Here is a 13,553-nt window from a genome sequence, read left to right as displayed (position 1 = left end):
TGTGAAGTCAGACCACGTGATTCGTGTGGAGCGTTTTTATGAATGAGCTGATTAAAGTTTAACTAGTATCAGTCTCCTGTCAGGGCCAGCGTTCAAGTGTTATTCCCATGCTGCGTCGGCAGAGAGCAGCAAGTGCGCCCCCCGCCTCCGCCTGCTCCGTGTGATACTGGTCCGGTACAGTGGGACGCAGGGACGTCCAAGCTGGCGCACTTTGTCGGGGGGATTGTTATTCACTTGGTGACATGTCTCTGTACCGAAATGCTGTGTGGTTTTTGAATGGAATCCACCAATATACAAGGTCAGTCAACATCCTTACTTGTCTAGAGATGTAGAGAAACTGCTCTGAGGAGACGATCCAGTCGAAATTAGTCTATCTGTTTAAATATGTGCCAGTAAAATGTATTTCATGTTATTTAGTTTAGCCTAAAGATTGGTAAACAGAGGAACATCAGAGGTCTGATCGCTGTATGGCACACATCACCACACAAACTGGCCTTTATGTACAATTACAATAGCTCCATTGACAGCTGATGCGTCTTGAGGATGACATTCTCATCACCTGACTCAACCAAAGCAAAAGTGTGGAGAAGTGTTGCACAATGTCCATCTTGTGATTATATTTTTCAAAAATCAACAGTCATCTCGTAACTTGTGGCCACACTTTGGTTTCTGTGTTTTCTGTGTGCCTTTAGGAAGGGATATGAGGTGGCATCGAAACACTTCGATCCCCAAGACCTGAACGTGTCCGTGGTTGGCAGGTCTTTCATGATCACCGGGGCCAACAGTGGAATCGGCAGAGCGACAGCCATGGCTATAGCCAAGAAAGGTAAATGCTGGAGAGGTATGCTCTCTGTCCTGCCTCTCTTATATGAATAGAAATGTAAGTCTGATGTTTTTGTCTCCAGGTGGGACAGTCCACATGGTGTGCAGGAACAAAGATAAAGCAGAGGAGGCCAGGGTGGAGATCGTCAATGAGTCTGGGAACACAGTGAGTGTTGCTCACCATGGGAGAAATGAAGTGACACACCGTCATGATTTAAGAGAGGGAGGCTGATGATTACCTGGTTATTCTAGGAGGTACACGTCCATGTTTTGGACATGTCAGAGACGAGCAAAGTCTGGGAGTTTGCGGAGGCCTTCAAGAAGCAGTATCCATCCTTGAATGTGTTGGTAGGTATCGCCTGACTCCTTTCATCTCCATCACAACTCGGCCGTTTGATCTGACTTTATCGTTCTCCCGCGACAGATAAACAACGCAGGGTGTATGATGCACAAGCGAGAGCTGAATGCCGAGGGACTGGAGAAGAACTTTGCCACCAACACGATGGGTGAGGCCTCATTCTGATGGTCAAGCTGTGCCACGCTGCTGCACAAATAACACATTTAAGTTTGTTGGTTTGTTTGTTTGAGGATTCCCATTGTGATAGCCGACTGTGCAGTAAAATTAAACACGTGAACAGCACATTTGTGACTTCTCCTCAGGGGTGTACATCCTCACCCAGGGTCTCATACCTCTTCTGCAGAAGAGCCGGGATCCAAGGGTGGTATGAGCACTTACACACACACACACACACACTCAAAAACACACAAACACTGTGCTCATCTGCATCATGTGGACAGCATAAAGCCACTTGTGTCCACGCTGTAGTGGCTGTTGTCTCAGCACACTGTGCCTCTTTTCTCCTTGACTGTTAGATCACTGTGTCATCAGGGGGCATGCTGGTCCAGAGACTCAGAGTCGATGACTTGCAGTCAGAGAAGGGCTACTTTGATGGTGTCATGGTCTACGCCCAGAACAAGGTAGTAATCCAACAACGGTGAAATGAAACGAAGTACATTTACTCACTTGTACTTTTCACTCCCTCCACTACATTTATTTGACAGATTTAGATTTGTATTATTAATGCAAAATAAAAATCAACTGATGCATTCTGATATATTATCATAGGTTAAGCTTCCCAGCAGTACATAATGTAATTAAAAGTAACCCCAGCATTACAAGCTGCAACATTAAAGTCATTTACACATTGATTTAGTATTCATTATAATCCAGTTATGGGGCTCTGAAATGGACCATTCTGCATGATGATGCTAATACTTTTGTACTTTTACTTAAGTAAGATTTTGAATACAGGACTTGTACTTGTAACAGAGTATTTTAACACTACAGTGGTGCTATATGTCTCACTTGGTTTGGATTTCACTGTGATGTTCCTGAACACAAAATAGTATTGCAAAATGCATTTCCAATAGTACTAATGGCTGCAGAGGTAACAACGTGTTGTTCCTCCTCAGAGACAGCAGGTGGTGCTGACACAACAGTGGGCCAAAGCCAACCCAGTCATTCACTTCTCTGTGATGCATCCAGGCTGGGTAGATACACCAGGTAGGACTCAATTGGCAGCTCGCTCGAAGGCCCTGAAGACTATGAAATGTGCTGTTGTTCTGTTTGTGTCTTTTGCCTTTCAATGGACAGAATGTATCACACATACTGCACATGCACAGCAGTCTTGTCCATCAAATATAACGATGATTCTCCTGATGGTGGTGCTACAGCGAATGTTTAAAGACTGAAACTTTTGAAAATCATTAACAAACAACCAAACAGAGAATCACCTGACAGGTGATCTGCAGGCTACAGTTTCCTAGAAAAAAAACATGAGCAATTATAACATATGTCCCTCTGAAAAAAAACAAAAAAAAAAACACCATTCTATTCATGCTTAAATATACTTAAATATTCTATGTGGTTGCTTTGAAAATTCATCCAAATTTGAGCCCATGATGCACGAGAAGTGTGACCATAAACCCAAAGAAGGAAGATTTTTATTTCTTCTATATTTGTATTTGTGTGAAAAAAAAAATCCTTGAGGACTTGGACATCATTCCTGATTAGTCTTAGTCTGTCTATAGTGGACACCTTCACTTTTTCAGTTGTACAATAACAACAGGCCACTCTGTTAATTAGCTCCATATACACACACACACACACACACCACTAACCCTGTTTCCAGCTGTTTCCACATCAATGCCTCAGTTCCACCAGATGATGGGGGAGAGGCTGCGCAGCGTCGAGCAAGGCGCCGACACCGTGGTGTGGTTGGCCTTGTCCAGAGCTGCTGCCAGAACACGCAGCGGACAGTTCTTTCAAGGTGAGCAGCACCGAGCCTGACAGGTTCCTTCGCTCCGCCTCCACAGATGTTGCTTTCATTTTCTTCCATCTTCTCAGGTAAAATCCAGCCATCACCATCGCCTGGCCGCTCTCGTTCTGACAGGCTGTTTGTGTTGCAGATCGTCGGCCGGTTCCTGCCCACCTGCCTCTGGCCTGGACTCACAGTTCTGCTGCGGAGATTCAGAGTTTCATGACTCAGCTGGAGGCTCTGGCCAGAGTCATTCAGTCACAACCAGATGCAGCGTCTAACACGCCCATGAGCCCTTCCAGGCCTCAATTTGTCTGAATCCTGTTAACCAATTGGCCTATTTGTTCAGTCTTGTTGAATATACCACCTCATTCTACCCATTTATTCTAAAAGATCATGTCTTTTCAGGACAGCGCGTCGCTCACTGTCACCTGATTTATCTGTCTACATGTGTTAACCAGACTTATTACAGTTTTGTATCTTTTCTCTCTCGTCTCTTTAGATTTATTATTATTTTGGTTTTTAGTGCAGTTTAGGTTCAGTTAGTTTCCAGAGTGAGTTTGCTCATCGAAGTTCAGTTTTTTGTTTTTTGTTTTTTTTCAGTATTAACTTTGTTTGTATTATCATTATTTGTCAGGCTTATCATAACACAAACACAACAATCTGTGACTCACAGTAGACATCCCAGTCTCAATAAACGTGTCCACCAATGCCTCCTCATGGTTGCTGTGTTGATAAATTTGACCAAATTGACAAAGACTAAAACAAAAGACATGTCCTGTATTATTTTTCATACCTAGTTTTAGCTTAGTTTTGAAAGCTTTGGTGCTAGCTGGACTGTCTGCATTGAATATGTCATGAACTATTGATTTAAAGACAATAGGAACTGATTCACACTGAATATCTCAGCAGTTACTGAATGCATGTAAAAATATGTTATCTAGATGATAAGATAGGGTTTTATCTGGTTATGTGATAGATTTTTGATTTGCGGTTCACACATTATCAGTGTTTACACAGTAGTCTGCAGTGGTTTTTATAATGGAAATATTGAAGTTAATGGAGGTAATGTGAGAAATCACCATCATCTGCTCCCATTCAACTTACTAAATACTCACAAAAGAGACAATTCAGCCTCAAAATATTGCAGAATTTCTTTGTGTAATAAAGAAGAAATCCTTTGGAAAAAAGTGGGTTGGTCCTCACTTGCACAGAGGCGTGACAAATACTTCTATCTTGTCATACAAAAATGCCTTATTTGGACATTCAATTTCCTATATAACATCTGTGCTGAACCCTCCCAAACTCACTCTGCTGTCTTACGCTTTAACTCCCACAGGTTTATCGACTGCATTAGCTTTTGCGCACCAAACGTGAAATTATCTAGAACATGTTCTCATGATCGACGATCGAGTCGATGATCTCAAACCACTTCCCCTCAGGCTGCAATTGTTCTCCCATTTTAATTTTTCTTTTCTAACCTCTTGCACATTTCTCTATATCTCAACATCAGTGCAAATGAGGGACCCTTCAATGATTGTTGAGGCTCAAGCAGAGGTTTTGAATTGAACACTGACTGCAATGTGAAATCACACTGAAGGTAATGTAAGAGTCAAACGTTGAAGATGAGCAAAACATTTCTGTGAAAAACTACAGAGCATCAATACTCATTAGTTTTATTTTTGTTTTTTAACAATCCACATTTGATGTTTTTAATAATTGCATTACTTTTATACAGTATTGAAACAAAAAAATAATGTGGTGCATTCACATTTTTCCCAAGGGATTCTTTGCAAATTTGATCTCTACAAGGGTAAAACAGTGAAAAGCTTGAAGCTGGATCCATCCATGTTAAAACTCAGAAGGAACAGGAAGACTGGGCCTGATTTAAAAAACATCTACACGTTTTGGTGGATTTTATTTCTGCGCCAACATTTTATTCCCATTTCGGTGTTTACTGTGTTTGTGTAAGGGAGGATGAATCAGGTTCCCAGCATTTGTCTTTTAAAGAATCTTCCAGTCCATGCGTAACAACAGTCCAAAGAAAACAAACAAATCTCATCCTCCCTGTTCAGTCTCTTACTCCTCTCATCCAAAGTTCATCGTCTATGCAACGTAGGTGTACACTTTACGATCTTCTGGCGTCCTCGCCAAGTATTCTCTTTCTATTAGTCCTTCTATACGCTTTTTGATAACCACAGGGCTGGGAAGAAAACGTGCCCGGAGCTGCTGAGTCACCTGAGGACAGAAAGTCAGAAAATGTAACTTTTTCAACTTTAAATATCACTCGTAAAGTATTAGGAAGTTTAAGAATCAAGAAGCGGAGAACATGGATTGAAACTGCGATCATCGTGTGGGTTCCTTACCTCTGCCACCAGGACGTTGTGCTGCATCTTCTTCCTTGACTTCATGATTCGGACAATGGCTGCCTCGATCTCATGCTTCCTGTCATCATCCACTTTCTGCCGTGTCTCTTTCCTTTCAGGGTCTGATTCTCCTTGTTTAGCAGCAACTAGGAAAGTAGAATGAAGGGACAAGATGAGGCATGAGGAGAAAAGAGAGGAGAGGAGAGGAGAGGAGAGGAGAGGAGAGGAGAGGAGAGGAGACAAAGGACACAAACTTTGCCCACCTGTCTGTATTTTGACTCTGTGCAGTTTGGAAGTAAACTGATCATTGACTGTAAACACGTGGCCGCTCTCAATCTCCTTAGACTTTGGCTCCTTGGTGAGAACTCTCTGTGTCGGTTTCCCACAGGCCAAGGACTGCAGTGCTCGCACTAGCTCCCTCTCAGGAATATCAGTCTCCTGCTGGATCTCCTATAGATGTGGACAGAAGGGACGGAGAGGTTGTAAAAAGGGGAGGCATACAGGATGAATGCAAGTCATCTGATGAGCCAATATAACCTCTGCAAGTTTCAGTGTTCCCACCTCAAAAGTGCACTTTTCTCTGTTATTGAAGAGCATGAGGATGGTCATCTGGAAGGTGGAGACCTGGAGTATGTGCTTCCGGGTGTTTGAGCCTGTCACCTGAGCACCCCCCACACCCACCTCTGAACCATCCTCCTGCAGATGATGTAGAAGGGAAGGAGAATTTATAAATGATGATACTGCCGTGATATATATATATATATTTTTAAATGCCATTTTCCATCTACCTTTTTAATAGCTCCATAGAAAGTTGCATTCAGGTCTGCCCCGCCCATGTGGTGTTGCAGTGTGAGCTGTCTACCACTGTGCTTGGCGAGGTAAAACCTGTCAAATAAAAGCCAGGAACAAGTTCTTTAGACACCAGGCCTCCCTTGGTATAGTAAAACATCTCAGTGAATTTAAGAGCATTACCTTCTAAAGACTTCAAAGGCGTGTCTGGGAGCGGGGGGGATGGTGCATTTAGGTGTTGCCGACTGTGTTGGCCAATAACCAGTAGTGAGGACTCTTACTGTGAGGTCCACACCACTTAGAGATGCCTTAAAGAGACGCAAGTTTTTCCAGACTTTAACATTTTGATGAATGAATCATGAACTGTATTTTAAAATTGGCTTCATGTGAAACGTGTGCCTCGTTTACAATGATCAGCGTTTTGTTTTTCTGAGTGCCGTACCGATGTGGTTTGTATGTGCTGCCTGAACTCATCCATTGTAGTGTTGGAGATGCTCATGTCTCTGAACATCCCTTCCAGTTTCGAGGTAAACTGACAGCCACATTCTGTCTGCAGGGGAGAAAAAGCGAGAAGTGTCGAAACTGCTGACAGAGATTGAGACAGGGGGGCGGCAGGGCAACGTGAGAGGAGAAGAGATACATCTGTATTCAAAACCTTCTCGCTCTTTTACCTTGAGCTTCGAGATCATGTTCTTCTCTGAGTCATCAGAGACACTCTTGTTGCTGAGCAGCCTGCGGCCCAGATGCTGCTTGTAGTACCTTTCGAACACATCCTTCTCCTGCATAAACCTGAACAACACCATGGCCTTGTCAAGGATTGACTCCACCTCCTGTTCTGTCAGCTGGTCAAACAGGACATGGAGAAAATGAATGAAGCAACGCACATAATGCTTTCTTACAGAGCATACAAATGCAGACAAATCTGCCACACGCTGACAGAACATTTGAAGTAGCTACTTACCCCTTTGACACCCTTCTTGAGCTTATCATCAATAAAGAGTGATAGGTACTCTGGTGAGCGGGAGTTGAGGTTAAGGAAATACTCAAAGTCTCCTGCTATGGTTTGTTTGAAGAGTCTGTCATTGTTGAAGGACTCAAGGAGGAAACGATCAAATCGTGTCTTAAGGTCTAGCAGACCCTGTTGAGGAAGAAATTACAAGGTGATAAAATTACAGGTGATAAAAATGATAACGATACATTCCTCTATGACTTTCAATTAAAGCAGGGCTCTCCTCGTGTCTTGACACATAAAGCATACCTGGATATAGTCGACAGGGTTCTTGCCCTCTCCCTCTTCTGACACCAGAGCTTTGCCTTGTTCCCTCAAGTAAGAGCTCATACACTCGCACATTGTTTTCAGACCATTTGGCACACGACTGAACAGTTTGTACATGCACGCCAGGTCTGAGAGTGAGACATGGTGGGAAAAAGAGTGAGAAACAGAAACTGTTGAGGCAAGGCTGAAAAAAATAACACATCCATTGCTTGCAATTCATTTCATTTCAAAATTGTAATCAGAATTAATGTAAAACAGACGCATCAACTGGGTAAAGCTCTTACCTTCTGTCTTGCCATTCTTGAGCATGTGGACGAGGCCAGAGTTCTCCATCTCCACAATGGTCTTCATGTGTTTAGATATTAACTCCCTTTCCACCACCTTGACAATGGGCTCCTCCGTAGACTTGTCCAGGCAGTGCATAACTCGCTCGATCTCTTCGTTGATTCTGGCTTCTACCTTCTTAATATAGACACTGGCACTGTTTTCTGCGAGGAACTTCTGGCTCTCCATCTGAAAGACCGGACATTGTGGGTTCTTTTATTATCAAGATTTCTAGTGGTTACAAAAACACAGAGAGACCAAGAACCTACCACAGGCTTACCTGGAAGAATTCTGCTGACATATCTAAGAAAGGGCCCTCAAAGTCCTCCTCATACACAGACCGGCCATCCAGGCCAAGAATCATCAGCATCTGGCAGGCATTTCTGATGGCCCCCCTGCAATGAATGACACACAAACTATGAGGCTTCCATGTTTGCGATCATTAAAATGTTTTCATTTTCAGAAGATAATATATTGAAATAACAAGATCTACTAAAAACTAAATATTACTGAAATATCATCATTTTTATATTGTTTTCAGTGAACAGCAAATGCAAAAATGACCATTCCCAATAAAACCATGCCTCAATTTCACAATATCTATCAAAATAATAGCAAAATGATTTCTTTTTTCTTTGCATACTGTTCAGCCCTGAGAGATATGTAAGAAAACTGCTCCACGTCACCCAAATGTCTAAGTCAACCTAAATCTGAGACATCCTGGAGGAGGCACACAGTTCAGAGAATTTCCTTAAATCACGCAGTGAAGTAGTACTCCTGCATACCTGTCTACAACTTCTCCCTTCCTCTCACGGGCAATCATGTCCAGTAACGTCTGTCGTAGGTGGTCTCGAATGCAGCCATAGCGCACCACCTGGTCCCTGAATATGATGAGGCCAAGGTTGTACACATTCTCCACATTGTTTTGCTGAACATAGACCCGATCCTGGGAGAGCAGAGAAAATGGGGTGGAAAAATCAGATACTGTTTGTATGAAAAGAAGTACTATGGCCAAAACGGACTCAATTACATTTGTGTAAATGTAGTACTTTTTAAAGGGGCTGGATATGCAATGAAACCTTTCACTGTACAATGACAGATTGCAAAGCTTTTATAAGGTCATTAGAGCAACAGAAAAAATCACTGGTGTGTCTGTATGTGTCTGAATTCCCAGGCATAAGCACATTCCAGAAAGCATAAATATTCAATGGGAATGCAGATGATAAAATATTAACCATGCCACTCAGGAACAAGATTTTTACAAGTGTCCATAATTAGTCCAGAATGATAAATATTAGCCAGTGCCAAATTACGGGAGGTGGTTTCTACCACACAAACCCCACTTGCCTAAAGAGACGCTGTGGCTTCAAACAAGGTAAATACACCTGGTGAGAAAAGCAAAGCCACACTTGCTGCATCTGTCTGGCTCTCCTCTAGAGGTCAGCAGGCAGGTAACGTCGACAGCAGGCTGCTCTCATTGCGGACGTGGTGAGTATGCCATAGTTAAACAACAGAAAGCCAACTGTCCGGGGTAAAGCCAGGACAGGAAAAAGGAGAGTGCAGAACAAAAGAGCCCCAGGAGAGCTGTGCAGTCTCTGTTCTGACTGTGCCATTGTTTAGCCTACACTTGTGCCTATCAAGGGCTCACTCACTCAGTCACTCACTCACACACACACACACACACACACACACACACACACACACACACACACACACATAGCCACAGCCATACAAACACTTTAGACGTTTTCCTGGCTAAAGTAAATCAACTAGTCCTGCCAGTTTTCCAACAAAACAAATAAATACAGTAACAAAGGCTCATTGTTAGGCCCACACATAAAATAGCATCTTACAATCAAAGTCCAGAATAGGATGTAGGTGAAGGTTGGTCAGAGTTGGAAACAAAAGGCCACTTCTTCAAAAGCACAAAATTATTAATGACAGGGAACAAGCACCATAATCCACTTGCAAAGGCAACAGAACCCAAGGGAGAAAAATACAACTTCTGGTCTTTTCTCATTGACAAGGAAGCAAAAATAATAGCCACCCCTGCACTGTGACAAGGTAAAGATATTTGTACAGTAATTAATCTACAACTCCAGATTTAATTATGCAAAGTGAGTATGACAGCCCACGTACCATGTACATGAGGATGTCTCTGATCATAACCATGGCAGTTTGATGGTCATTCCACGCCTGATTCAGTGTTTGCAGAAAGTTATTATTTAGAGAGTTTAGGACATCTTCCCGTACCTGAAAACAGATATAAACAGATTGACAAAACTGAGGTCACATTCAGTTATGTCTGGTGTGACTGATGAACATCAGGAGGAAAGAATTCAAAGAGGAGAGGGGACTTTACAAAGTCTTCACACCTCGTAGCAGCCTAGAAATATAATATTCAAAGTCTGTTCAAACCTGTCACAATGTGAACATGGGCGATTATTTTAAATTTCAAATTCCTTTTTTCTCTTCTCAGTAGTGACAGGACTGCAACTTGGTGTACTGTTAAGGATTTTCAAAAAAGATTTGCATAAGAGGAAAACGTTTTCTTACTTTGTTGATGAGATGCTCAGTGACAACCTCCCTCAGGCCTGTGTAGAGCTTCTCCCCATGCTTGTGGAGCACCATGGTGTAGGCATTCCTGTACAGCTCCTCAAAGCTTAACCCGCTGTTGTTCTTCCTCTGGATCTCCTGGATGGCATTCTTTAGAAGATCCCAAATGTTGTTCACATACTTCTCATCCATTGTCATCTAAGAGGGACAGACAGATGAAAGTGTATTTACTTGAGAAATGTCCATTGTTCATTATTTACACATTATATAATAATGATATCAGTAATGTCAATTTAGTAAACCAGCAACACTGGACACAGGTCCAATATACAGTATGCTGTACACTGTTACTGACTAACAGCTTTAGAAAGATGCAATACTATATTCACACAAATTTTCACTCACTTACACACTAAGCAAGGACAGGGAAGACATGGCTTTTTTTGAAAACACAGATGTTTGATGACTTTCAGTCGAGCTTGGATATTAAAGTGTAGCAGCAACATAAACAAGCCACATGTCTATTACGTCCAGGTCTCTGTGATTAAATACAGGTGATGCCCTCTCTGCTGTCTGTTGCAGGTACAGTAGCGATTTGATTGTGCATCACAATGCAGCAACAGCAGCAGCAGCAGCAGCAGCACAGGAACTATTAGCAAGCAAATGACTATTTCTTACTTGCGTAGTCATATAGCAGCAACAACAGAGAGCTCTATCGCTGATATAATTTATGTTAATCATGTGGCAGAAATGGGGCCATAACAAACAAATCAAGGAAGTAGAGGAAGATAGGTAGAGAGGAAGTTAGATACAGCCACATTAAGGCTATGATACAAATCTCATCAACTGTGTGGTTATAGTTTGGCAATCGATATTCAAAAGAAAACAGAGCAATGTGCATTTCAAGCTGTGCCATCATCCTCATCTTGAGCACACTGCAAAATAAGCTTTACAATCTCAAAGACAAGCAACTGCTTCTTGACTCCACCAAACAAGTAACTTAACGCCCTGACAACAAATGACTGCCTTTTTCTGAGTGTCCACAATGAAGGATTAAACAATGTAATTAAAGTCAGTAAACCAAGACATTAACTCCTTGGGTGCTAACATTTCTCCCAAACTGCATCCCTGTAGCTATACAGAGAAGAGGAGCAGAGGAGTGTGCCAAACCTTTCTACCACCTTTGACGTGTTCAACTTTGTAACTGAACATAAAATACTTGCAACCACACACATTCTAGTATGTTAAATTTCATTTTGAGGCCAAAAGGTAAGAGTGACATTATAATTTTTTGGTGATGATATATTGTGATTTCTGGCAAATTCCAAAACCCCAGCAGGAGTTACTTTCTGGGTATATCACCATACAGTATAATAATCAAGAAAGCACTTAGAACCTGACCTGAGGGGAAAATGTCTATTTTGTCACATACAAACATACAAACATATATGCATCTAAAAAACACATACAAACGTAACGGAAAATTGGGGATGCCCATACAGGTATCAACAGAAATATTGCCCTTTTTAAGCACATCAGGTGTCAGCCAGATGTGACTGATCTACATTAAATACAGTTTCTTTGTCAGGTACACAATTTTAAGTTTGTGAAAAAGAGTGTACTGTCCTCAGACAGTAATCGATACAACCAGCAAAGCAAAAGTTGGAGAGATGCATGTAGTGAAAAGTAACTCCAGCTTGACAGCTAACCTGAATTTTCAGATCAAAGGATGAACTTGTCTCAATAGCTATTAGAAAAACTATAGCTGTAATAGGCTCAATTGATCCCTTAATTCAAGTTTCTTAATATACTGACTGAGACCACCTGATAGTAGCTACACTGTGGATTAATGGACTGGTTCTGCACTTGCATGTAAGATCACCATTTTAGACAGGATTAACTGTGTTCACTCACTCATCTGTTCACTGACTCATTCTACAAGACACCCACTCATAAACCTGGACATCCAACAGAAGAAAACGCCTATGCCTGTGTTCACACGAACAATCTCCACAAGGGAAGGAAGATGTGGCTAGGCAACTAAGACAAAACTGCATATCCCACGAAATCACAACTGTGTTCGTAACGAAGATTACTGGAGTAAATGAACATGTAATTCAGTCCCGTAATCAGCTGATTTTGCTGAAATCACTGTGTGACAGTAGTACGAGTAGCAGGTAGCTGGGTTGCCAACAACATTAGCTAGCTAACTAACGTTACTCAAGTTACCTAAGGCGTGTTTACTGTAGTGTCCTGTTAGGCTGAAGTTGCGTTAGCTCTTAAGCTAACTCTGAGTTGACTTAAACGATAATGTGGTAATGTTGACTGTCACCTACGCCAAATGCGTGGTGCAATGAATATCAAGAGCCAAAATAGCTTGCCATTACCACAGCGTAATGATACTTGCGGACTGACTGCAACTTAGCTGGCATCAAGTCAGCTAACATAAACAGGCCTGCTACTAGGCTAGCTACTGTTGGCTAGCATGTCACTAAGGAAGTTTTATTACATATGCTAACATTATCTCATCAATCGACGATAGCATATTCAAACCAAGAAGCTAGCTAACGTTAAATTAAGTAAACTGCTGACATAGCAGTGCTGTGCTTCGGGTAATTTGTCCAGCTAGAAACGTTAACAGTTTTCAGGTGACAATGACATGTTTTTCTCGTTTGACCACCTAGCTAGTAGGCAGTTGCTAGCATAAAGACCTGTCATCCTCGCTACTAGTGTGTCATAGTTAGCGTCTCAGCGCTTACAGAGCCAGTAAAGACTTACAGGAAAGGCTCGTATCCTCATCTTGGTGTCCTTCTTGGTGCTGCCTTTGAGGTTGGACATGATTAGCGCTAGTTAGAACGACTTTCGTTTCTAAAATGACTTAAAGACTACATGAAAGGCAGCTGCTAGTTTGCTTTCTACGCCAGGAAAGCGGCAGGGAAACTCAGTGACCTCCCGTTTGGGAATTAGGTCGGTCTGTATGTCTGTTATGTTGTTGTTGTCACTCGCTCTCTTCAGTGGTTTTTGGCTAATGCTAGCTTGTATGCAGTGATGGCGGACGGCTGTACTCCACTGCGCAACGCCGAAATCTCGCGAGAGTAAAGT

The 13,553-nt window shown here is 42.2% G+C and overlaps 2 protein-coding genes across 2 annotated transcripts; one reads left to right on the top strand and one right to left on the bottom strand.

Annotated features, from left to right (window-relative positions):
- The first annotated feature begins 64 nt into the window (after window positions 1-64).
- Window positions 65-3,855, top strand: dhrs12lb (dehydrogenase/reductase (SDR family) member 12-like b). The gene is made up of 10 exons (XM_076744410.1): window positions 65-298; window positions 693-826; window positions 906-988; window positions 1,075-1,170; window positions 1,247-1,328; window positions 1,483-1,544; window positions 1,696-1,800; window positions 2,296-2,386; window positions 3,015-3,152; window positions 3,292-3,855. Exons 1-10 carry the CDS (start codon window positions 243-245, stop codon window positions 3,456-3,458), a joined length of 1,014 nt encoding a protein of 337 aa, XP_076600525.1. The 5' UTR covers window positions 65-242; the 3' UTR covers window positions 3,459-3,855.
- Window positions 3,856-4,799: 944 nt separating this feature from the next.
- Window positions 4,800-13,548, bottom strand: LOC143328907 (cullin-3-like). The gene is made up of 16 exons (XM_076744374.1): window positions 13,230-13,548; window positions 10,452-10,649; window positions 10,035-10,148; window positions 8,681-8,841; window positions 8,176-8,290; window positions 7,856-8,084; window positions 7,554-7,699; window positions 7,257-7,433; window positions 6,967-7,137; window positions 6,738-6,845; window positions 6,479-6,603; window positions 6,295-6,391; window positions 6,068-6,202; window positions 5,770-5,956; window positions 5,507-5,652; window positions 4,800-5,378 (listed from the first exon to the last, which is right to left on the bottom strand). The coding sequence occupies exons 1-16, from the start codon at window positions 13,287-13,289 to the stop codon at window positions 5,247-5,249; spliced, it is 2,301 nt and encodes a 766-aa protein (XP_076600489.1). The 5' UTR covers window positions 13,290-13,548; the 3' UTR covers window positions 4,800-5,246.
- Window positions 13,549-13,553: the final 5 nt, after the last annotated feature.

Source organism: Chaetodon auriga, chromosome 12, assembly GCF_051107435.1.
Source record: "Chaetodon auriga isolate fChaAug3 chromosome 12, fChaAug3.hap1, whole genome shotgun sequence".
Lineage (NCBI taxonomy): Eukaryota > Metazoa > Chordata > Actinopteri > Chaetodontiformes > Chaetodontidae > Chaetodon > Chaetodon auriga.
This window is presented reverse-complemented; position numbering and strand designations above follow the sequence as displayed.

What these genes read in the sequence shown, in the direction of transcription:
- LOC143328907 (XM_076744374.1), bottom strand. Translation starts at nt 13,289, where the DNA reads ATGTCCAACCTCAAAGGCAGCACCAAGAAGGACACCAAGATGAGGATA. An exon ending in TGAGGATACGAGCCTTTCCT is followed by an intron (nt 10,650 to 13,229) that starts GTAAGTCTTTAC and finishes TGTCCCTCTTAG; the next exon opens with ATGACAATGGATGAGAAGTA. An exon ending in GCCTTTGAAGTCTTTAGAAG is followed by an intron (nt 6,392 to 6,478) that starts GTAATGCTCTTA and finishes TTTATTTGACAG; the next exon opens with GTTTTACCTCGCCAAGCACA.
- dhrs12lb (XM_076744410.1), top strand. Translation starts at nt 243, where the DNA reads ATGTCTCTGTACCGAAATGCTGTGTGGTTTTTGAATGGAATCCACCAA. An exon ending in CTTTGCCACCAACACGATGG is followed by an intron (nt 1,329 to 1,482) that starts GTGAGGCCTCAT and finishes ACTTCTCCTCAG; the next exon opens with GGGTGTACATCCTCACCCAG. An exon ending in CAGCGGACAGTTCTTTCAAG is followed by an intron (nt 3,153 to 3,291) that starts GTGAGCAGCACC and finishes TTTGTGTTGCAG; the next exon opens with ATCGTCGGCCGGTTCCTGCC.